At 41.6% G+C, this 25,814-nt stretch overlaps 1 protein-coding gene and 1 long non-coding RNA gene across 3 annotated transcripts; one reads left to right on the plus strand and one right to left on the minus strand.

Moving 5' to 3' along the window:
* Positions 1–3,010: 3,010 nt before the first annotated feature.
* Positions 3,011–4,305, minus strand: LOC117535460. The gene is made up of 3 exons (XR_004567422.1): positions 4,179–4,305; positions 3,775–3,890; positions 3,011–3,219 (listed from the first exon to the last, which is right to left on the minus strand). It is a non-coding gene; the product is annotated as an uncharacterized LOC117535460 (long non-coding RNA).
* A 7,415-nt stretch (positions 4,306–11,720) lies between these two features.
* On the plus strand, positions 11,721–25,563 carry LOC117535462 (cornifelin homolog B-like). 2 transcript variants are annotated; one of them, XM_034199917.1, is made up of 4 exons: positions 11,721–12,003; positions 17,075–17,189; positions 23,510–23,664; positions 24,247–25,563. In XM_034199917.1, the coding sequence occupies exons 1-4, from the start codon at positions 11,932–11,934 to the stop codon at positions 24,367–24,369; spliced, it is 465 nt and encodes a 154-aa protein (XP_034055808.1). In that variant the 5' UTR covers positions 11,721–11,931; the 3' UTR covers positions 24,370–25,563. The 2 variants fall into 2 exon arrangements, with proteins under 2 accessions (XP_034055808.1, XP_034055810.1); XM_034199919.1 differs by having other exon boundaries at positions 11,919–12,003; positions 17,057–17,189; positions 24,247–24,530.
* The last annotated feature ends 251 nt before the right edge of the window (positions 25,564–25,814 follow it).

Consider the following 25,814-nt stretch of genomic DNA (forward strand, 5'->3'; position numbering starts at 1 on the left):
AATCACGTTGTCAGAAATTGACACCAGCCAATGAGATTTTGTTTCTTGGTTTAAGACCCTTTTGTGCTTTCACGATTGGTTGCTGATACAAAGGAAATGATCATATTTGGATCCGATGAGATCATTGTGCAGGAGAGACGGAGCTTTTCCAACGATGACATTGTGCAAACAGCGATCGCGGTACTTTATGTTACGTTAGAAATGCTAACTTTTGGTGAATTTAGGAGAAATATACAGATGCAAATAGACAAACTATAGTAAAATGAACACTTAAATGTGTATTTTGTACGTTTTCCTTCCAAAAGCCTGAAATAAAACATGTTATGGAATCAAAATAGCACAACATCTCAAAATTGACCAGTGCATGAAAAACGATGTTTTTGCCTGCCGTGTCTCGCCTTTAACAAACAATGTATGCGGCTCGTATCGCTGACAGCCGGGCCCGGCCCGGCACCGCCTTTTAAAAAAATTTTTAAACGGCTCCATCCCCAATTTTGGCAGCACCCCCTGAGCAAAATGACTTCCCGCGGCTATGGTAATAACTACACTTGGGATGTAGTATTTCTACAAAAACGCCTCTGAAATTGTGAGATCCCTACATTTGTTTTCACCATTCATTTCCAATGGCTGGCGTCTATGTCACGTGATCTTCACATTTCTCCCTGCAGAAAAAAAAAACATGGCCGACATTCGTTTTATTCTCGGTGGAAAATGCCTATTTTAAGGTTAGTTTGGCCATTCAAATGCGTTTTGATGTCATTTGATGCGAGAAATATGAGTTGTTATTTCAGATTATGTGTGCAGTGGTCTTTGCACATGATCTTTAATTTGCTAGTTATTACAAAAATTACTTCAGGAAATTGTGTCCATTCAACGTTTTCATTGTTACCAAGGTGGTTGCTAGGGTTGCTATCGATATTATTTCTGTTATGTTGTGTAACTGTTTAATGGTGTTATCTTTATTGCTACCCCCTTCCCCGTCAATGTATAGTGTTGGTCCACAGCGCAAACGTATTAGTTTAACAAAATCCGCATCTAAAATTGTGGCAGTGATACGTTATTTTCCCCTGTGCAATTCTCCAACCCAGTCTCACAGAAATATTTTCCAAGGCCCATAACTTTGACCCAGTTTATCGGTTCAAACTGTCCTGACTGAGCACACACGTCATAACCTTGGCTGCTGTGCTCTCAGTGTTCTATCTCCCTGTTCCTGCCTGTTGGCGTCAGCTGATAGAGGTGTTATGATTCTATGTTCCTGCCTGTTGACGTCAGCTGATAGAGGTGTTATGATTTTATCTTGTTATGCAGCATGTTGATGATGCTCTCAGAACTAGCTAAATACATGGGTCTGAGGTAGAGTTCTTTAGAATTGACGTGGCAACCCACCCGTGCAGTCAGACCTTGACTGCTGTGACTTGTGATGTGAATCCTCCGGCCGAAACTCCAAATAAATCATCAGTGTTTGACATCGAAGCTCCTGCTCTACCGTGTCTCCTTCCTGAGTCGGTGATTCCCACTGCATTGCTACACAGAAGTTTCCCTTACACACATCACCTCGTCATAAACAAACCGAAAACTTAAAAAAAATAAAAATAATAATACTTTATTCCGAGTGTGCTTGCTTTTCTCTTTGAAAGTCATCACATAACGGCATTGTAATACACGGTTCGGCTGCATTAAATATTACATATCTGCCGTAGTTCTTTATTTATAGAGCCCTGATGAGAAGACTTCTAGACAAACATGAGGAACTGCCGACAACACTGAAAACGTGACGTGGATCAGAAATATATCAGCAATTAAACAACATCTTACATTTCTTTTCACACAATACGTCTCCTTGCAGTATCAACACTAATTCGGCTGACTTTTATATTTGATCCAATTGGTAGATAGGCTGTATTTACACCACAACGGTGAACAGCTGATATAAAGGGACACCTAGTGGTTAAAGCATGTTATTGAATTTCATTATTTTTATTATTAGATATTAATAGGATCCCTATAAAGTATATTCATTACTCATTATTCTCTACTAATAGTTAATTAAAGACTGTATATAATGACTATTTTCCACATCCCTTTCAAGATTTTCTAAGGTTTATTGACATATAATACACAACTACGGTGTAGTTATGCATTGAATGAAAAACTTTATTTATTTATACAGGTGTAAAATCTCATTGAGACACAAGGTCTCATTTTCAAGAGAGACCTGTTCAACTTGGGTCGCAGTGCATTACAAGACATCTATCAATATGTGTGTATACCTCCAGCAATGTTAATTATGTTGAAGCACTTATTTTAACTGATATTATACATATGTATTATACTCTTATAAGATGTATGTAGATAGTATAAGACATGTGCAGAATATGACAGTTTAATGGTACACACATATTGATAGATGTCTTGTAATGCACTGTTGAGGAACCTGCGACCCAAGTTTTTCATCTTCGACCTTGTCAGGTATTGAACAATCAATAAATAAAGAACACATAATTATTAAATATAAAACACAGAATTTGTGTGATTATACTAAATGATTTACAAATAAACACCACTGCATATTTACAACTGTTACACATGCTGATGTAACGCAAATGTTTCCAACTTGGGATCAATAAAGTATATCTGATCTTAAGATGAGCGATGGCTACTGCCATATTTGCAAAATGTGCCTCTGAACCTTGACAAGTGCATGTTTCAGGCTTATCAATGAACAACAGGAGGGGTCAAAGACATAAGACCAGCTGTTAAATAAAGCTCTTCTGACCTTAGCTGTCATGTGGGTATATATTAATGCTGCATGCCCATTATGGGCACAAGCAATTTTCACCCATTTATTAATTATATGTTTTAAATTTGAGTGTTTCCTATCCCCTAAACCTCCAGGGATGTACACAGTTTAATACTGGCAACTTCTTATTATGAGAAATACGAAAACGTCTTTTAAAACTACAATTCCCAGTAGAGACGTGCCATAGATAGAGAACATGTTGGGTCAAGTCAAAATGGGAAAATTGCCACCCTGTCTTGTTCCCTTCCTCTGTCCATCCTCTGCGGGCCAGCCGGGCTGCGGTGAGGATGGAGTGGCTGAGGAGCTTCTCCTGGGGGTCTGAGAGAAGAGGCCTAGACATGGCCGACACCCAACCCTGGCGAGTACAGACTCTGGCTTACTGCGGTCTCAGGGACTCCAGGTTTGAGGCACTATATGACCTGTGAATCACAATAAAGCATTAGATTAGATGACATTATATCATAAGAGATTAGGGCATTGGCTCACAACATGGGGGTCCGGACTCCTACTAAGTGTCGCAGAGAGATTGTGAAAATTGTAGTGCAGTTGTAAGTCATTTCAGCAACATTAACTTACACTTTTCTGCAAAATGAATGTAAGTCCAATATTCACTTTAGTTTTATTGTAACCAGAGAAATATCTTTCTATTAAGCTGCTCCCTGTTTCAGCCATGGTTTCAGCCAGTTACTTTTGTTTGTTGAAGTGCAGGTGCATTCAGTGGGTTTATTATTGAAAGACACTGAAACATGCTGCAGAGTTGCTGGATACTGCAAAATTGGTTATATTTATCTTGGTTTAAGTGCTGAGTAGCTGCAGCTCAGACATACCCTGTTCTTTCAGCCTGTCGCCACTAAGGGGGGGCAGAGATCCTGTGAAATATTGTTAAATTCACATTAAATGTCAAAGCACCACTTCCTAGTAATCTCTTTCCTTCTGCGTTTCAATGGCAAATTACATAACCAATCTCAACTAACATTTGTGTTTTAAACTGTTCTTGCAGATGTGTGGACAAAAGTAAAATCCTTCTCTGGATGTGGAGACCCTTGCATCAAATGCAGGATGTGGCAGTTGGCTCCTGGCTGCAAAGGACCTGGAAGAAAACAAATACGATTGACATTACTAGTTGCAATTCCAATTTGTGACGTACATTTAGGAAAATGTATACAAAATGATACACAAGAAATCAAAATGTTTTAATTTCATAGAATGATGCAGCCATAAATGTATCTAATCTAACATGTTAGGACAGTGAAAACATTGTATTCATTTACCAAATGGTTCAATCATGCAACAGCTCCAGAGTATAGTACATGCATAATGTACATTGTACACACATATTTACAACAAAATGTAACATAAGTAAGGATTTAGGTAATACCAGGTTTCAGAGTGGGATTCTCATCGGGCTCATCTCTTCTTCTCTTCTTCCTCTCTCGACCGACTGAATCACCACTGCACTCTGAGTCTGGATCGACCCTCTCTCTCTCCCTCTCTCTCTCTCTCTCTCTCTCTCTCTCTCTCTCTCTCTCTCTCTCTCTCTCTCTCTCTCTCTCTCTCTCTCTCTCTCTCTCTCTCTCTCTCTCTCTCTCTCTCTCTCTCTCATGTATATGAGCCTCACCAGGTCATCTTTTTGGTAGAACTGTGTAATGAAAGGAGCAGAGGTTTGTGTATGGGTCTGCTATGTCAAGGTAAAAAAACGGATAAAAGCAATAGTTGAAAATACGCCATTATTATTCTTTCAAAAAAGTTGTTGCAAATAACTAAAGTATTTAGGAGACGTGGCTGCTGTAGTTTTTAACTCTGCAAACTCAGAGGAACACGTTTTTGGATATGTTGACAGTAGATGGACTGTACCCTCAGTCTGCAGGCTGCTGCTGTGCTGTCTGTTTGCTCTGATCTAACTATACCTGCTGAGTTCAGCAGGTTTATCTGCTGTGGACAAAGCTCCACGGTTACGGTATGTGTCCACTGAGTGACCACATATTCCTGGCAACAGAGTAGCAGGGTTCAGGAAGTCACAGATTGGTTCAATAATCACATTGGACCTCAAATGGAAACCATTATACAATATGATAGAAACTTTATTGAATTCATAAAAAATGGTTGTTCATAAACCAATACTGGTCTCCAATTTCAGTTTGTGGACCACTTTTATGACAGTGCTGACATTGTTATATTTTAATCTCGTGATTGCAGCGTATCTGGATGAAATTCACCCACAAACAGCGCAGGAAATGTAGCCTTATAACAATTGTTTGCACCAACAGGGTTTAAATATCTGCTCACAACTATTCCAACTATTTCACTTAATCCGATTGTCAGCCTACAAAAGCTACTTTTCACAAGTTGACTAGCAGCTCTGTCTCTATCAGTATCCATAAAATATCTGGATAAGGTTCACGTAGAAAAAAAAGTGAGAGCTGTGTAACAGCTGGTCAGTTCACTCAGTTTCTGCTGGCTCATGGTAGCCATCTATCTGGGTGAAAGGTGAAAGGAAAGCTGTTGAATACCCAGTCTTATTGTCAGCATATCTATTGAATGGAACAAACTAAAAAGTGAGGCCTGCAGTGTAAAAACTGATTAATTTATTTGTCTTCATTGCCAACCAATCAATCTCAATGACACCCACAGTGTAATGATGCAGGAAATACTCACCAGATGCTTGAGATTTTTGTTTTTTGACATTTGCCTAATTTGTTGACAATCATAAAACAATCGAGAATAAACCAACCCTTAAGGCATTTGATGTATTTTTTTAATTCAGAAAATAATTTATAACATCTCAAACTAATACAATTCTTAAAGTATTTTCATCTTGTTTGCAGGGAATTCCCAGCCCTCATTTAGATGCAATCCTTCAGCAATACTACTGTAACATTTCCTTCAATCTTTCGGTGATGTTATCTTTTGACAGCTACTTATTTTGGGCCTGTGGGGGAAACTTCTGTGTAGCAATGCAGGAGGAGTCATCGACTCAAAGGAGACACGGGAGAGCTGGAGATTTGATGGCAAACACTGATGGGTTTATTTGGAGCTTCGGCCGGAGAATTCACAAAACAAGTCCAAGAGCCAGAGGTTCTGACTTCACGGTAGAGTTGCCATGTCAATTCTGAAGAACTCTACCCCAGACCCATGTAGTTAGCTAGTTCAGAGAGAATAATCAACATTGTGCATAACAAGATAGAATCATACCTCTATCAGCTGACGCCAACAGGCAGGAACAGGGAGACAAAACACTGAGAGCACAGCAGCCAAGGTTACAGGTGCGTGTGCAGTTAGGACAGTATATGAACTGATAAACTGGGTCAAAGTTATGGGCCTTGGAAAATATTTCCCCAACAGGGCCTACATACAACTGAGGTTGAAAAAATAACTCCTTTTTCATTCTTGCACTTTGAGTCTGCCAAAAGGTTGTGAAATGCTCTGTAAACATTCCTAATAACTCTAAAACAGGACTGTATGTGTTACGGCCTATAGAATCTTGGACCCCAAAGCAAAAGACTGGAGAGAGATGGTAAAAAACAAAAAGCTTTATTCAAGCAGAAAACAGAAAAAAGACGGCAGTGGAGTCAGGAAGTTGGCTGGTACTGAGTCGTCAGGGACAGGAGGCAAAAATCCCAACAAAGAATCCAAAAGACGAGGAGAGCAGTGAGACACACCGGAGGGTCGAAACACAGAGGAATTATCTGGCAGGGAAGTGGCATGAGGACCGGGCTTTTATATCTACAGGTGAAGAGGTGAGTGGAAACAGGTGTGCCTCGTCTGCTCCTGGGAGGAGCCAGCCAACTCCCTGTCACACACCAGCCCTGCAGAGGAAAACAGAGAAGGGAGGGGTGAGACAGGAAAAAGCACACAAAAGCACACAACAAAAAACAAAGGGTACCTCTCATAAAAGTCCCTAAGGAGAGCAGGGTCCAAAATCAGGGAGCGGGAGATCCATGAACGCTCCTCTAGCCCGTACCCCTCCCAATCCACCAAGTACTGGAACCCCCGGCCTCGCCTTCATACATCCAACAACCGCTGGACGGGGAAAGCAGGATGATTGTCAATACTCCGGAGGGGAGGAGGGGGCTCGGCCGGAGGGCTCAGAGGACTGGAGGAAACTGGTTTGAGAAGTGAGACATGAAATGCTGGGTGGACATTCAAGGCAGCAGGCAGCTTGAGCCTAACCACAGCGGGGTTAATAATCCGTTCAATGACAAACGGGCCAATGTACCTGGGTGCCAGTTTGCGGGAGTCAGTCTGGAGTCGCAGATCACGGGAGAACAGCCAGACCTTCTGGCCGGGCTGGTAGTCCGGGGACCGTGGCTGGAGTGCGATGGCGGTCTGCAAGCCTCTGGTTGCGAGCAGCAGTGCGAGCGAGAGCTGCCCGAGTTTCATGCCAGACTCTGCGGGCCCGCCGTAGATGCCCCAGTACTGAGGGGACTGCCACATCCCTCTCCTGGGTGGGGAAGAGAGGGGGTTGGAACCCAACAGAAGCCATGAATGGAGACATTCCTGTGGCGGAGCAAACCAGGGAGTTGTGGGCATATTCAACCCAAGGCAGGTGGGAGGCCCAGGAGACTGGATGGTGAGAAGAGACACAGCGAAGGGCTGCCTCCAGGTCCTGATTCGCACGCTCAGTCTGGCCGTTGGTCTGCGGGTGGTAACCTGATGACAGACTGGCCGACGCCCCCAACGCCTGGCAAAAGGCTTTCCAGACTCGAGAGGCAAATTGCGGACCCCTGTCAGAAACAATGTCCAGAGGAATGCCATGCAATCTAAAAACATGCTGGGTGATTAGTGTAGCAGTCTCAAGAGCAGAAGGTAATTTAGGTAGGGGAACGAAGTGTACGGCCTTGGAAAAGCGGTCAACAATAGTCAGGATAACTGTATTTCCTTCCGATGGGGGAAGACCCGTCACGAAGTCCATGGCGATGTGAGACCAAGGCCGATGAGGAATGGGAAGAGGGCGGAGAAGACCAGCAGGGGCGCGGTGGGATGTCTTACTGCGGGCGCAGATGGAGCAGGCGGCTACATACTTCTTGGCGTTAGAGGACATGGAGGGCCACCAGCAGCGTTGTTGGAGGAGGCCTAGAGTCCGAAGTGCTCCTGGATGGCAAGCTACCTTAGAATCATGTCCCCACTGGAGAACTGAAGATCTGGCGTGCGGTGGAACGAACAGCCGACCCGGTGGACAATCCTCCGGAGCTGGATGGTCCTCTTGTGCCTCCTGGACCACCCTCTCAACCTCCCACCTGGCTGCTCCCACCACACAGGAGGATGGAAGAATGGTTCCGGCGGATGGCTCCTCAACCGGAGGAGCGAACTGACGTGACAGGGCGTCTGCCTTGATGTTCCGTGAGCCTGGCCGATAGGTGAGGGTGAAGCTGAACCGGCCCAGAAAAAGCGCCCACCGAGCCTCGCGAGAGTTGAGCCTGCGAGCAGAACGGAGATAAGATAAGTTTCTGTGGTCCGTCCATACCACAAACGGATGAGTCGTGCCTTCAAGCCAGTGCCTCCATTCCTGCAGGGCTAAGACTACTGCCAGAAGCTCTCGATTTCCCACATCATAGTTTATTTCTGCCGGGGAGAGCCGGCTGAGCGCTAGGAGAGGACTGCCCCTACACCAGTGTCGGAGGCATCCACTTCGACCACGAAAGGGGCTGAAGAATGAGGGTGAGATAACACAGGAGCAGAGGAAAACAAACACTTCAACATAGCAAAAGCAGCCTCAGCTTCAGATGACCACACAAAGGGAACTTTAACTGAGGTGAGCTTGGTGAGTGGGGCGGCTGCTCGACTATAGTCACGAATAAACCTGCGGTAAAAGTTGGCAAAACCAAGGAACCTTTGGAGTTGCTTTCTCGTTGTAGGAGTAGGCCATTCGGCCACTGCCATGACTTTGGCAGGGTCGGCTCTGACCTGCCCCTTCTCTACCACAAAACCCAGGAATGAAACAGAGGAAACATGAAAGGCACACCTTAACATAAAGTCTGTTCTCCAGAAGTCTCTGCAGCACCAACCTCATGTGTTGGACATGTTCTTGGGGGTCACGAGAGAAAATGAGGATATCATCAAGATACACAAAGACAAATCTGTTAAGCATATCACGAAGGACATCGTTAATGAGTGCCTGAAACACAGCAGGGGCGTTAGTTAACCCAAAAGGCATAACTAAATATTCAAAATGTCCCAGGGGCGTCTTCCACTCGTCTCCCTCCTTTATCCTAACTAGGTGGTAGGCATTTCGGAGGTCCATGCTTTGGCCAGATAATTCTGTTACGGCCTATAGAATCTTGGACCCCAAAGCAAAAGACTGGAGAGAGATGGTAAAAAAACAAAAAGCTTTATTCAAGCAGAAAACAGAAAAAAGACAGCAGTGGAGTCAGGAAGTTGGCTGGTACTGAGTCGTCAGGGACAGGAGGCAAAAATCCCAACAAAGAATCCAAAAGACGAGGAGAGCAGCGAGACACACCGGAGGGTCAAAACACAGAGGAATTATCTGGCAGGGAAGTGGCATGAGGACCGGGCTTTTATATCTACAGGTGAAGAGGTGAGTAGAAAAAGGTGTGCCTCGTCTGCTCCTGGGAGGAGCCAGCCAACTCCCTGTCACACACCAGCCCTGCAGAGGAAAACAGAGAAGGGAGGGGTGAGACAGGAAAAAGCACACAAAAGCACACAACAAAAAACAAAACTAAACAGAATCACAACAGTATGTCCCCACAAACAAAAAATGTCCTGCTGCAAGAAGCTGATGATGAACACTGCTGATTGTAAACAGGTAGGGGTTAGGACAGCTCTAAAATTAATCCGTTAACAGAAAGTGAAATAGCGATAAAAACACAAATTATATCCTTATTATGCCTCTGACTCTCTGACTCTACTGTATATAAGTAGGTCAAAAAACAACAATTTATTTTAAAAATTAGATAAAATATTTATTTAAATGGTGAAATATCCAAAACTTCAGCGTACATCATTATAAATGAGCTGACATATACTGTAACCACTGAATCTTAGAACAGTTACTGTTACTACAACACATAGAGGAAGTGTTATTAAAAGATGTTTCTTGTAAACTTGGATCTAATCAGCTGATGTGCCGATAAATCACTGAGGCTAGAACAAGTACACTGCTCATTCAAATAACAATGTATTGAGACATTTCCATGTGAGGCTTCAATGTGTGTCACCTCATTTGAAATGAAGATGAAGAGGAGATTACAGCTTTCTTTGTCTGCTGGACAGGAATGCTAGGTAAGACAGGTCAGTGCCAACAGAGATTAGACTTGCATTAAGCACTGAATAAAACACAATTTAAACCTTTACCTTATTTGACATTGCACCCTTTTGTTAACAGCATGTGTCTGCTATTTCGCCTTGTTATTGTTGTCCTCTTCATGTTGCTTTGTTCAGTTACAGCTAGTATTATATCTTTCATTCACAGCCTTTACTGTGGTTTGTGGCTCGCATATGCTATTGTGCCTCATTAAAAGATTTCTTCGTCATATTTAAAAAGGAAGAGAAATGTTTATTTGTTCCCGATCATATTCCTCTATTGTTTGGTCCCAAAACCACCTTGCATGACCTCCACCTGGTCCATTATTTAGCACTTTCCAAGTCAACAGGAATTATTAATTAAATCCCTGCCATTATAACCTACTGCAAAAGGACTTGCAGCTGCTCTCCAACACAATGTCTTATAAATGTAACCAAGAAGCTTTCAGTTTAAGAGACTGTTGTGCCAGAATAAAATAACAAAGTGGTTGTTGGTTACTTTTCCTATAAGAAATCTCTTGTGCTCATGCAAATAATGATGGTCCTCCCGAAGGCAAAAGGGGTAGGAATTAAGGGTGGTTAAGGTGGGTGGTTGTGTGTACTTGAGCGTGGGATTTTGACTCTTGATTAGTCGATGCTTGTCTTGTTCTTTCTTCTCTTCCATTAATAGAAACCAAGTTCTTAATAACTGTAGAGATATAAGCGGTCTAAATTGCCAAGAGATTGAGAGTGAATGTCAGGAATATAAAAGAGAATCACCCTCTCCTCCAATTTCATAATAACATTCTAAGAAAAATAAAACTCATACCAGAATAAAAGGTCATCTAATCCAGCTTCTTCCAGCTCACTAACAGCCTAAACTATAGAAGAGTAGCTGCAAAGTATTTATTCACCCTGCCAAACTATTCAGCATATGACAATCTAGTCACCTCATACATGTGAATTACTATAACAATTAAAAAGAAAAATGTTCCCAGGAAGAGACTGAAGTTTGTCCACACAAGCATTGAGTAAGCATATTTTATTTATAGTTTTCTCTATTTTTTTATATGTCTTGAATACTTTGCTGCAATGACGGTATATCGATAATATGCAAGCTTCTTTTCAAGCTATTTGTAAAAAGCTTCTGTGCAACAATGATTGATCATGTTTTGACATTTACCCAAATCATGAATTTAAACCAATTTCATTTTTTTTATTTGTCCCGCTCATGGCACGCAAAACCAAATGTACAATAATTGCCAACAAAACATGACTACCAAAACACCATTGAGCGAAAAGGAGGAGGGAGAAGAATACAATCCTATGTGACCTGTCCCTTTCTAAAAAACACAAAATAAATACAAATAGATGGTCTGCCCTTCATAATAAAAAAAAATGTTCACAGCCAAACATAACAGTATCGTAGGATGTGTGTGTGTGTGTGTGTGTGTGTGTGTGTGTGTGTGTGTGTGTGTGTGTGTGTGTGTGTGTGTGTGTGTGTGTGTGTGTGTGTGTGTGTGTGTGTGTGTGTGTGTGTGTGTGTGCGTCACCTTAGTTCTTAGTGGGTGTGGTGATTCAAGAGTATGTGGGTGCCCTAGGCAAACACTCACTGGGAGCCCCTCGAACCAGCTTTTCATCACCACGCACAGCCGACAGCTCCCCCCCCCCCCCCACTGGAGCGGAGCAAGGCAATTACATTTAAGATAAGAAGCAGTATTTGACGGCGCCCGACGCAGTTGCCTGCCTTGCCTGTTCGCAAGGTGCGCCCCTGAGCGGGTTACAATAAATAATAGCAAAGCGATGTTCACGGAGAGCAGGGCTGACTGGTTTGTCCAGTTTTGACTTTCAGGTGTTCTGTTGTGTGCAGGTATTTATAGTCTTAAAGAGATATGCACTTCAGTGCAGACACCGGCTGTAACAGGACGTACGACTCAGAGCTCTCTCAACACACAAATACACAGGTAAGATATTAACTCGGCACTATCATGATGATTTATATATAGCGCATTTATTATTTGTAACCTGTCTGTATTCGTGTCCTCTTATTTTTCTCTAATGTAGAGTGTGTGCTTTTTTTATGGATAGCACTAACTAGCACCAACTTTGCTTTAAGGCAATTTGCCATGAAATATTATTCCACCTTTATATCCATAGGTCAGAAAGAAAATACCTTTGTTGACCATTTATAGATGTGTGTATTCTTCATTTATCTGGTTGGCTGAAAGATGTAACTGTTATTGTCAAAAAAGAAAATACAAGAATGTGAGAATTCAAATGGCAGGGGACTTTTGGACCCTAAATATATTGAAATGAAATTGAATTACAAAAATATCCCTGTCAGAGAATTTGCAACATTGAAGGCTAATGGGATATGTTCTAATAGGGTTCAAAAGGTCAGCAAGGAATCCCTATAGCACTAAATAAATTCACAGTGATACGTAGACTCACTGTTACATTTGAATCCATCAGGTTCCTTTTTTCCCTCAACAAATCAAAGAGAAAGGTTTTCTTGACAAAAAAAGCATTTTGTTTGGACAATTTAAATTACCTGACTTTTATTTTCTAACAAGTCACTCAAATGATGACACAGCATATTGTCTGTAATCCCATCCGGGATGACAGATCTATCGGCAGGCAGTTATTCAGTGTCAGTGTCTACAAAAACCCAATTTAAAATGACTTATTTGTCATGGTTACTTAACCACTTGGTTATTAATAGGGAAATCCCACGACCATGATAAAAGTAAATCACATTTATCAAAAGCACTTTTTACATTACATTACATTGCATTTAGCTGACGCTTTTATCCAAAGCGACTTACAATAAGTACATTCGACCAGGAAGACACAACCTTGAAGAAAATAGAATCATATAAGTACATCAGGTTTCATAGAGCCAAACATTTTAAGTGCTACTCAACTGGCTTTAGGTAAGCCAGTCCTTTATTAGTATATAAGTGCTTTGTTAATAATTCTATCACTCGAAGTGGAGTCGAAAGAGATGAGTTTTCAGTCTGCGCCGGAAGATGTGCAAGCTATCTGCTGTCCTGATGTCAATGGGGAGCTCATTCCACCATCTTGGAGCCAGGATAGCAAACCCACGTGTTTTTGCTGATGGGAACTTGGGTCCCCCTCGCATCGAGGGTGCAGCGAGTCGTTTGGCTGATGCAGAGCGTAGTGCACGCGCTGGGGTGTACAGTTTAACCATGTCCTGGATGTACGAAGGGCCAGATCCATTCGCAGCATGGTAAGCAAGTACCAGTGTCTTGAAGTGGATTCTAGCAGTTACCGGAAGCCAGTGAAGGGAGCGGAGGAGCGGAGTGGTGTGGGAAAATCTAGGAAGGTTGAAGACCAGACGAGCCGCTGCATTCTGGGTGAGCTGCAGAGGTCGGATGGCACATGCAGGTAGACCAGCCAGGAGGGAGTTGCAGTAGTCTAGGCGTGAGATGACGAGAGCCTGGACCAGAACCTGCGTCGCTTTCTGGGTCAGCTGGGGACGTATCTTCCTGATGTTGTAAAGCGTGTATCTGCAGCAACGGGTTGTAGCAGCGATGTTTGCAGTGAAGGACAGGTTGTTATCTAGGATCACACCCAGATTCCTTGCAGTCTGAGTCGGGGAAACAACACAGGTGCCGATGTTGATAGTCAGGTCAAGAGTGGGACAATCTTTTCCCGGAAGGAAAAGCAGCTCTGTCTTGTCAAGGTTGAGCTTGAGGTGATGAGCAGACATCCACTGAGAGATGTCAGCAAGACAAGCAGAGATGTGTGCGACGACCTGGGTCTCTGAGCGGGGAAAGGACAGAATTAATTGGGTGTCGTCAGCGTAGCAGTGGTAAGAAAAACCATGCGGGCTAATGACTGATCCGAGCGAGTTTGTGTACAGGGAGAAGAGGAGGGGACCAATAACAGAGCCCTGAGGGACCCCTGTAGTTAATTGACAAGGGTCGGACTCAGACCCTCTCCAAGTTACCCTGTGGTACGGTCTTTGAGGTATGAGGTGAGGAGGGAAAGTGCAGAGCCTGAAACTCCAAGTTTTTGGAGAGTGCGAAGGAGGATCTGATGGTTCACCGTGTTGAATGCAGCAGACAGGTCCAACAGGATGATGACAGAGGAGAGGGATGCTGCTTTAGCAGTGTGCAGTTCCTCAGTGACAGCAATGAGAGCAGTTTCTGTGGAGTGACCTGCCTTGAAACCAGACTGGTGCGGATCCAGAAGGTTGTTCTGATGGAGATAACAGGAGAGTTGTTTAAAGACAGCGCGTTCAAGTGTTTTAGACAGGAACGGGAGTAGAGAGACAGGCCTGTAGTTTATAACATCAGACGGGTTGAGAGTGGGTTTCTTTAGGAGAGGGTTTACTCTTGCCTCCTTGAGACTGTTTGGAAAGTGACCAGAAGTTAGAGAAGTGTTGATGAAATGGGAGAGAAACGGTAGAATATCAGGAGCGATAGTCTGAAGGAGGTTTGAAGGGATAGGGTCCAGAGGACAGGTGGTAGGGCGGGCAGAGGTAATGAGGGTAAGAACCTCACTTGGAGAGAGAGGGGAAAAGGAGGTTAGTGTGTGGGTGGAAGGAGGGTCTGGTGACCCAGCGGTGAGTAAAGGTGAGTCAGAAAAAGAAGAGCGAATATCATCAACCTTTTTTTCAAAGTGGATAACAAAGTCGCTTGACAGAAGTGAGGAGGGGGGAGGGGCTTTGGGAGGGTCCAAGAGGGTGGAGAAGATGGAAAATAGTTTTTTGGGATTGGAATAGGAAGATTGGATCTTATCTTGAAAGAAAGTGCTTTTTGCCTGAGAGATCGAAGCAGAAAAAGAGGAGAGGAGAGCCTGATAGGTTAGGAGGTCGTCACGGTGTTTGGATTTCCACCATTTCCGCTCTGCTGCCCTAAGGACGGTTCTATTAGCACGCAGTGCATCATTTAGCCAGGGAGCAGGAGGGGACTGACGAGCCTGCCGAGATGTGAGAGGACAGAGAGAGTCCAGAGAGGATGAGAGAGTAGAGAGGAGAGTTTCTGCAGCAGAGTTTGGAGGCAGGAGTTGGAACGAGTCAGATGAAGGGAGGGCTGAGAGCACCGATGAGGCAAAGGTAGAGGGGGAGAGGGAACGAAGGTTACGGCGGACAGGTGCAGGATGAGAAGAGATTAGTTTGTTATGTTTGGAAAGGGGTAGAGAGAATGAAATGAAGAAGTGATCGGATGTGTGGAGCGGGTTTACAGAGAGGTTAGAAGTAGCGCAGTTCCTTGAGAATATGAGATCAAGGACATTGCCAGCTTTATGAGTTGGTGGGAAAGGAGACAGTGAGAAAGCAAAGGCGGTTAACAGAGATGTTAGTTCGTCTATCTTCCCTGTTTGGAGGTTGAAGTCTCCGAGAAGTACAGCGGGAGGGCCAGTTTCAGGGATGTGTGAGAGGAGATGATCTAATTCCTCCAAGAAGTCCCCCAAGGCGCCTGGTGGACGGTAGAGAACAACAATGGTTAATTGTATAGGATGGGTTACTGTGACGGCATGGAATTCAAAGGTGGAAGGAGTAAAGTTAGGTAGCTTGAAGAGGGAAAAGCTCCATTTGGGAGAGAGCAGGAGACCAGTGCCACCTCCTCTGCCAGTGGGTCTGGGTGTATGTGAGAAGGAATATGCTGTGGAGAGAGCTGCTGGGGTGGATGTGTTGAATGGAGTAATCCACGTCTCAGTGAGAGCAAGGAAATCCAGGGACTTTAGGGAGGCGTAGCCAGAGATGAAGTCAGCCTTAGGAACAGCTGACTGGCAGTTCCACAGGCCACCTGAAACTAGATGTTGGATCTCAGTGGAGCATGTGGGATAGATGAGAGCAGGCCGGTTATAGCGATTAGGAGATACACGGGACCAGTGATAATTGCGAGAAGACACATGAACAGGAATGGAGAAAATACACAGCCTGAGCTACCTATAATGGACGCCTGATTGCTGAGTTCTCACAGCTGTGGGGCCACGCCCCTCTAATTAGTTAACTCTCTACAGCTGATGGGCGACAGCAGACTGGCCCTGCCTATATTGTAATGGAGGCTTGAGTGTCCACTGCGACCTGTGTAACAGGTTCCCTTGAGCAGATCTGAGATTTAAAATCTCTCAAAAGCGCCGTTTTAGCTACAATAACTACAGAACAATTATACAGAGTAGAATAAATGAAACAAGAATACAACTTACAGTGGTTGCTGCGACAATAGGTATTGTCGTCACCCGGTCGAGATGCACACTGAGTTCATCAGATTTTAAATGCGGTATTTGAATGCTTTTTAGCTGGAAGATGACTAATTTACGATATTGTGCTTCACGCAATCAGCAGACTGGCCCTGCCTATATTGTAATGGAGGCTTGAGTGCCCACTGCGACCTGTGTAACAGGTTCCCTTGAGCAGATCTGAGATTTAAAATCTCTCAAAAGCGCCGTTTTAGCTACAATAACTACAGAACAATTATACAGAGTAGAATAAATGAAACAGAGAAGTCTAATTAAACAAGAATATAACTTACAGTGGTTGCTGCGTCAATAGGTATTGTACATGTTATTTAGCTGAAGCTTTAGTCCAAAGTGTTAACAATGTTGACCATCAACCTTGTAATTGGTGAAAAACGTGTTCCATCTCCTGAGTCACGGCAGCCCCATTAGCTTGACCTATGCTTGTTAGACCAAATGCGGTAAAGGTGTATCTGTGAACCTGTTTTTCTCCATGCCAAAAACACAAAAAAATGTCAATACTTTGTCCTCAGGTTAGTATTATATTTCTAATGCTCACATGCTTACAAGCCTCCACCAGAGCAGCACTGGGTGTCCTTCTACAATATCTTATTGAACAAATTCTATTATACTGTAAAATGATGTAACGTTCTAACTGAAACTATGAAATACGTAAAGTATGTGGTGTGTTTTTCTTGTTTCAATCTTGTAGCAAGAGTATTGCCAGCACCTATTTCTTTGTTGCCACTTTGCATATGACTGTATGTTGTACAAGCACCAATAACAAACATTTTTGACATGAACTCTAAGTCCTGGTTCCTCCTTTAGAAAGCCATCATGACTTCCAAAATGGTCATCAGCCAGCCTCAGCCTGTGATGGACGCCCGGGACTCTGATGAGTGGGGATCAGGGATCTGTGACTGCGTTCAAAATGTGCCTGAGTGTAAGTATCTGCACTTCTTCTCTTTATGAGAGAAGTTACAAGTATAGTTTACATTTGATTTGTATCTCTTGTGCACAGTCATGCTATGATTATGTGACAAAAGGGCATTGTTTACTTACTCAAAGGGCAAGACGTTGTTCATTTTTATTCTGTAGTTTTCAAATACATTAATCTTTCATATTAGCTGCATCATAAAAACACAGGATTACAGTACATTTTGTCATTTCCCTACTGATTTGATGTGTCGTTTTTTGCAACAAACCTACCAATCTTATGTGTCGATTTGAACTCAATACTTCAAAATAATAATGTTAGATACTCATCCATGTTTTATGAAATAACAGCAAAAATACACAGCCAAATCTGATGTAAAAAAAGTGAACCTGAAATATTTTCCTAAGAAAGGAAAGGTAATTGACTTATTCTAATTATTTATTAGTATCTCAAAGGCCATTTCTACTGATCATAATTCCATTGTTGAGGTCTACTAGAATAGATTTACATTGTTCAATGTTCCAAAATCACATTGGTTTCTCATACAGCATCTCTGTATAGTATGTGTATTCCCTCTCTGTCCTATACACGCCCTGTTGGAGCTCCCCCCCCACCCCACTCACAGCCTGAGCTCCTAGTGTGTGTGTGTGTGTGTGTGTGTGTGTGTGTGTGTGTGTGTGTGTGTGTGTGTGTGTGTGTGTGTGTGTGTGTGTGTGTGTGTGTGTGTGTGTGTGTGTGTGTGTGTGTGTGTGTGTGTGTGTGTGTGTGTGTGTGTGTGTGTGTGTGTGTGTGTGTGTGTGTGTGTGTGTGTGTGTGTGTGTGTGTGTGTGTGTGTGTGTGTGTGTGTGTGTGTGTGTGTGTGTGTGTGTGGAGCTCCGCGCAGCACCGCGGCTGAGAAAAGATAAGGCTGAGTGAGTTTGTGTGTGTGCGGAGCTCCGCGGATTGGACCAATTGGTCCATTTGGACTTTGTTACGTTAATAGGACCCAGAAGGAAAAAAATGGAAGAAAACAAATCTCCAACGAGGCTTTCTGGGGCAGCATGGACACGTATTTTCAACCCAGTCTCACAAAAAAACGTGTAATAACCATAGCCGTGGGAAGTAGGGGTGCTGCAGCACCCCCTGTTGGCGAGTGGTGTACATTTGAAAAACGGAGTGACCACCTAAATAAAAATGATTAAACTACATAAAATAGTTATGATTTTACTTAAAATAAAATTAGCTGTATACAGTAGCATATAATAGTCATAGTATATATTTGAATATATCAGGTGGCTTGAATTTATTTTCCAAATAAGTAAAATCCGAGTCATCTAGGTCGTAGATCTTGGGAGAGTGACGTAATTGACGCGACACACACACTGCAGAGTGACAACTTTCTAGAATGGCGCAAAAAAGGATTTTGGATTTTTTTCTCCAACAAACAACCCAATAAAAAGAGTGGACCACCAGCTACTCCTCAGCCCACCACCTCTACAACTAGAGTAATATATATAAATTATCCATTATCTCATTACATTTGCGCATATTTTAACACATTTCAGGAACCGAAATCTGAACTTTGGATAAAGCCAGGTTCAAAATTCTCGTTTCATTTTGTAGTCATATTAGCATCTAAGGCTTTCACCGAAGGGATTTTGGATATCTCTCTTTATCACTCCATAAATCAGAAAATATTGTCAACAGCCCTAAAATATCAATTTTCGCCATGTTTCTAGGTATACAATCTTATATAATTCAGGCTATGAATGATATATGAACAAACCCTTCTGTAAAAGCCTTCATAATATTGATAGGAATATAACTGGAAGGTTTGGTGTATGTAAGTGCAACTAAAGTGGAAATTTCGGACTCAGAGTAGGAGAAAAAACTCATTTTGAGAAAACGACCTTTAAAGATTGCAGTGAGGCGCTAGCTAAACCCTCTGTTCTTTGGATGACAGCTTGCGCATCGACGCACTCCGTGAAGGTATTTCATGTTCGGGGTCATTTGTGTTTTGTATAACCTTGCTTCGTGCAAGTGACAATTGTTGTTGTCTTCTCTGTGAACGTTTTTTTCGCCGTTCTTTTGCCATTTTGAGATTTACATTTCTAGCGGAAAGCTAATCAGGAAGTGTTTTAGCACACCACGTGGTGCATCTGAACAAATCACGTTGTCAGAAATTGACACCAGCCAATGAGATTTTGTTTCTTGGTTTAAGACCCTTTTGTGCTTTCACGATTGGTTGCTGATACAAAGGAAATGATCATATTTGGATCCGATGAGATCATTGTGCAGGAGAGACGGAGCTTTTCCAACGATGACATTGTGCAAACAGCGATCGCGGTACTTTATGTTACGTTAGAAATGCTAACTTTTGGTGAATTTAGGAGAAATATACAGATGCAAATAGACAAACTATAGTAAAATGAACACTTAAATGTGTATTTTGTACGTTTTCCTTCCAAAAGCCTGAAATAAAACATGTTATGGAATCAAAATAGCACAACATCTCAAAATTGACCAGTGCATGAAAAACGATGTTTTTGCCTGCCGTGTCTCGCCTTTAACAAACAATGTATGCGGCTCGTATCGCTGACAGCCGGGCCCGGCCCGGCACCGCCTTTTAAAAAAATTTTTAAACGGCTCCATCCCCAATTTTGGCAGCACCCCCTGAGCAAAATGACTTCCCGCGGCTATGGTAATAACTACACTTGGGATGTAGTATTTCTACAAAAACGCCTCTGAAATTGTGAGATCCCTACATTTGTTTTCACCATTCATTTCCAATGGCTGGCGTCTATGTCACGTGATCTTCACATTTCTCCCTGCAGAAAAAAAAAAACATGGCCGACATTCGTTTTATTCTCGGTGGAAAATGCCTATTTTAAGGTTAGTTTGGCCATTCAAATGCGTTTTGATGTCATTTGATGCGAGAAATATGAGTTGTTATTTCAGATTATGTGTGCAGTGGTCTTTGCACATGATCTTTAATTTGCTAGTTATTACAAAAATTACTTCAGGAAATTGTGTCCATTCAACGTTTTCATTGTTACCAAGGTGGTTGCTAGGGTTGCTATCGATATTATTTCTGTTATGTTGTGTAACTGTTTAATGGTGTTATCTTTATTGCTACCCCCTTCCCCGTCAATGTATAGTGTTGGTCCACAGCGCAAACGTATTAGTTTAACAAAATCCGCATCTAAAATTGTGGCAGTGATACGTTATTTTCCCCTGTGCAATTCTCCAACCCAGTCTCACAGAAATATTTTCCAAGGCCCATAACTTTGACCCAGTTTATCGGTTCAAACTGTCCTGACTGAGCACACACGTCATAACCTTGGCTGCTGTGCTCTCAGTGTTCTATCTCCCTGTTCCTGCCTGTTGGCGTCAGCTGATAGAGGTGTTATGATTCTATGTTCCTGCCTGTTGACGTCAGCTGATAGAGGTGTTATGATTTTATCTTGTTATGCAGCATGTTGATGATGCTCTCAGAACTAGCTAAATACATGGGTCTGAGGTAGAGTTCTTTAGAATTGACGTGGCAACCCACCCGTGCAGTCAGACCTTGACTGCTGTGACTTGTGATGTGAATCCTCCGGCCGAAACTCCAAATAAATCATCAGTGTTTGACATCGAAGCTCCTGCTCTACCGTGTCTCCTTCCTGAGTCGGTGATTCCCACTGCATTGCTACACAGAAGTTTCCCTTACACACATCACCTCGTCATAAACAAACCGAAAACTTAAAAAAAATAAAAATAATAATACTTTATTCCGAGTGTGCTTGCTTTTCTCTTTGAAAGTCATCACATAACGGCATTGTAATACACGGTTCGGCTGCATTAAATATTACATATCTGCCGTAGTTCTTTATTTATAGAGCCCTGATGAGAAGACTTCTAGACAAACATGAGGAACTGCCGACAACACTGAAAACGTGACGTGGATCAGAAATATATCAGCAATTAAACAACATCTTACATTTCTTTTCACACAATACGTCTCCTTGCAGTATCAACACTAATTCGGCTGACTTTTATATTTGATCCAATTGGTAGATAGGCTGTATTTACACCACAACGGTGAACAGCTGATATAAAGGGACACCTAGTGGTTAAAGCATGTTATTGAATTTCATTATTTTTATTATTAGATATTAATAGGATCCCTATAAAGTATATTCATTACTCATTATTCTCTACTAATAGTTAATTAAAGACTGTATATAATGACTATTTTCCACATCCCTTTCAAGATTTTCTAAGGTTTATTGACATATAATACACAACTACGGTGTAGTTATGCATTGAATGAAAAACTTTATTTATTTATACAGGTGTAAAATCTCATTGAGACACAAGGTCTCATTTTCAAGAGAGACCTGTTCAACTTGGGTCGCAGTGCATTACAAGACATCTATCAATATGTGTGTATACCTCCAGCAATGTTAATTATGTTGAAGCACTTATTTTAACTGATATTATACATATGTATTATACTCTTATAAGATGTATGTAGATAGTATAAGACATGTGCAGAATATGACAGTTTAATGGTACACACATATTGATAGATGTCTTGTAATGCACTGTTGAGGAACCTGCGACCCAAGTTTTTCATCTTCGACCTTGTCAGGTATTGAACAATCAATAAATAAAGAACACATAATTATTAAATATAAAACACAGAATTTGTGTGATTATACTAAATGATTTACAAATAAACACCACTGCATATTTACAACTGTTACACATGCTGATGTAACGCAAATGTTTCCAACTTGGGATCAATAAAGTATATCTGATCTTAAGATGAGCGATGGCTACTGCCATATTTGCAAAATGTGCCTCTGAACCTTGACAAGTGCATGTTTCAGGCTTATCAATGAACAACAGGAGGGGTCAAAGACATAAGACCAGCTGTTAAATAAAGCTCTTCTGACCTTAGCTGTCATGTGGGTATATATTAATGCTGCATGCCCATTATGGGCACAAGCAATTTTCACCCATTTATTAATTATATGTTTTAAATTTGAGTGTTTCCTATCCCCTAAACCTCCAGGGATGTACACAGTTTAATACTGGCAACTTCTTATTATGAGAAATACGAAAACGTCTTTTAAAACTACAATTCCCAGTAGAGACGTGCCATAGATAGAGAACATGTTGCGAAACACAATAGCCAGCATGTGTAGTTCTGGGGACGGGGTGGGGGAGGGGGGGACCCATTCAAATCCAGTTTTGGACAGTCTGCCGTGGTTCCATCCCATTTCAAGTGCTGTTCGACGCTCGGCGTAACCCTCGGAGCACACTCAAACATCCAATCACAGAGCTTGAGGACTATCACGGGGTTTGTCAAGCGAAGCGGAGAGAATACTTACTTCCCGGTGTAATATTCTCTAAAGCAAAATGAGCTGCTCCGACCCTCGGTCCTGACGGACTCCAACTTGTGTTTATTAATCAAACAAATAAATAAATACAAGGATAAGTATGTGTTATTGTTGAGTAAATGGAGAATTGCACAGCGGAAAATAACGTATCTATGCCACAATTTTAGATGCGGATTTTGTAAAACTAATACGTTTGCGCTGTGGACCAACACTATAAATTGACGGGGAAGGGGGTAGCAATAAAGATAACACCATTAAACAGTTACACAACATAACAGAAATAATATCGATAGCAGCGTCCCGAGCAACCACCTTGGTAACAATGAAAACGTTGAATGGACACAATTTCCTGAAGTAATCTTCGTAATAACTAGCAAACTAAAGATCATGTACATCCACTGCACACATAATCTGAAATAACAACTCATATTTCTCGCATCAAATGACATCAAAACGCATTTTAATGGCCAAATTAACCTTAAAATAGGCATTTTCCACTGAGAATAAAACGAATGTCGGCCATGTTTTTTTCTCTGCAGGGAGAAATTTGAAGATCACGTGACATAGACGCCAGCCATTGGAAATGAATTGTGAAAATAAACGTAGGGATCTTACAATTTCAGAGGCGTTTTTGTAGAAATACTACGTCCCAAGTTGTGGACTAACGTAGTTATTACACATAGTTATTTATGAGACTGGGTTGGTATTTTCTGTGTTAGAGTTGTACTTGCTACAGGGTGTACTTTGAGGGTTTGTGACTTTGCAGACCGTTTACATGCAGAAAAAGCTACATAACACACAAGGGGACGGGTAATAACCAGAAAAGCATATGATGGGATCTTTAAATGATTGTGTGCATATTTGTGTGTTTTTTTTGTCTCTGGGATCTTACAGGTGTTGGTCATTTTTACAATGTTTATCGGTTGCTTATCTGGCATTTGTTTATTTCTGGTAAAGGTTGTTGTGCTTTCTGGTGCTGTCCCTGCTTCGCCTGTAAAACAACCAAGAAATATGGGCAGTGTCTCTGTCTTCCCCTGTTGGACATGTTTGGTTTTGTCCCTCCCGTCACCATGTCCATGAGGGTCTCCATGAGGCAGCGCTACGGCATCAAAGTAAGACACGATTTTCTTTTGTTGGTGTCAGATGGCAGAAATATTTGAGTTTTATTTGCGATTTCTGTTGATCCACTATCATTTTTTTATTTCATTGAGAATTAGGGAGACATGTCAGGTTACATGATTTGAACTTGTAAAGCAAATGTCCAGAACGTGTTAACAAAAACGAGTGTCTAATTCGACAAAAATATGAAAGTGATATTCAAGATTTTCAACAGCTCAACAAACAACAATTTCATTAAGGGTTAGGACAATGTGTGTGTGTTTTTTTTTGTATTCCTACTGACACAATAAAGGTCCACACAATAAACTCTTTGTTAGAATTGGGAGGAAATCATGGCTTGGGTTTTGAAAGCAACTTTTTGAAGGTTTTTTGGACCTTTGGTAAAAGAAAAAAAAAACTCAGTCCTGGAAGGAAAGTGTCGCTATTTCAGGGTTTTGGTATCCCTACTTTAAAAAAATTACTTTAGATTACTTCTAAAAAATACTTAAGAAAGGTAAACCAAGTGTATGAATAATTATCAGAATCAATTATGCAGCCTGTAAATCCTATTTTTCACCTGACTGTATTTCCTGCAGGACACCATGTGTAGGGACTGTCTGTTTGCCACCTTCTGTACACCCTGCAGCTGGTGTCAGATGTCCAGAGAGATGAGGAGGAGAAACCTCCAAGTTGTCCTAGTCAGTGCCAAGAACACATGAGTTCTTTCCTGTCTCCTGACCACCACCAAGGCTGTAACATGTTCCATTAACACACAGCCTGCTGCGGCTTTTCTAACACATCTAAACATTATAAATACACTGTACACTGAAGCCTATAAAGAGACGAGCCTACATTGAAAGAAAATAAACGTTGACTTTAATTTAATGTGTTGTGTCAACAGATTTTGCATAACTGCATCATGTTAGTTTGAAGCAATAATATTACGTTAACTTAAAGAACATTAGGTTCAACTTAATATTATTGCTTTCAACCAACCTAATACAGTCATGTCAATGACTGAAAAGCAATATGTGTTCCTGAAAAACTAATTTAATAAAATTAGCTAAGATGATTGATAACTCCCACAGCATAATACGAGCTCTGGCAGCAGGGAATGATAAGTTATTTTTGAAATGTATTACACCCCAATTGTTTTATAAGTTTTATGTTTTCTGCCTGAGACGAAAACGCTTACTTTTACTGAAAAAATTGTATCTGATCTTGGTTAAAGGGAACTGTCCGCTGACTTTAAGGCAACTGTTCTTGAAGAGCCTTTATGAATTACATTTTGTTGTACTTTGTTTAAGTTTTGTTTTTAAGCAAAACCCAAGCATGGGTTTATCATCATGACAGTCGTTTTGTAAACTAGTATTGTTTTCACATACTAATATTATATCTGACAAAGTTACAATGTATTAAACAGACTTCAAGCTATTTAAATGTATTTCTATTATATTTGTATATAGAAAATCAGGGTACAGCCATTCATTTTAAATTACAGTAAGCAAGTTTTACTTTGTTTCATGTTGAGCAAGCATACTTTAATAATAGTTCAGCTATTATCAATAATATCAAATGAATGCCATTTTATGTTGTTGTCTGCATATGTATATGGCACATTGTTAAGAGCAGGTCAAATCACATGCATTACCAAGTGTTCACAGATGGAAAACACACAAAGAGCATATTGCAGAGAAAATGTACAGAAAGCACCTTTAATTAAATGTACTTGAAATACTGATGTGACACCGTACCTAGCAGCTAGAGGGAGCCACATTCTTCCCAATGAGCCAACATTTTTTATAGAGGGTTGAGGCCATGGATCAGTGGATCAGAAGCATGGACCTGACAACCACCTGCACAGGAGAGGGAAAATAACAAAAAAACCTTACAATAAATGAAGCTTTCCTGCGCTCAATGTCAGTGTTTTAAAGAACGGTTCTGTATTAGCACAGATAGTGAATGTCTTTCTGCCTTTGTAAGTTGCATAATGCTGCTTTCAAACCTCACTCATGAACATTCTCTCAAACTCTCAGACCTCCTTTAAATCTGAGACATACTGCAAATGTCATTTCATTTCAGATAAAATGGAAATGTGTCTATAGGAAAAACATTCACCATATACAGGTAGTTACATTTCCAGTAATAAATACATAATGTATTA

The sequence above is a fragment of the Gymnodraco acuticeps genome, unplaced genomic scaffold (genome assembly GCF_902827175.1).
Source record: "Gymnodraco acuticeps unplaced genomic scaffold, fGymAcu1.1, whole genome shotgun sequence".
In the NCBI taxonomy this organism is placed as follows: Eukaryota; Metazoa; Chordata; class Actinopteri; order Perciformes; family Bathydraconidae; genus Gymnodraco; species Gymnodraco acuticeps.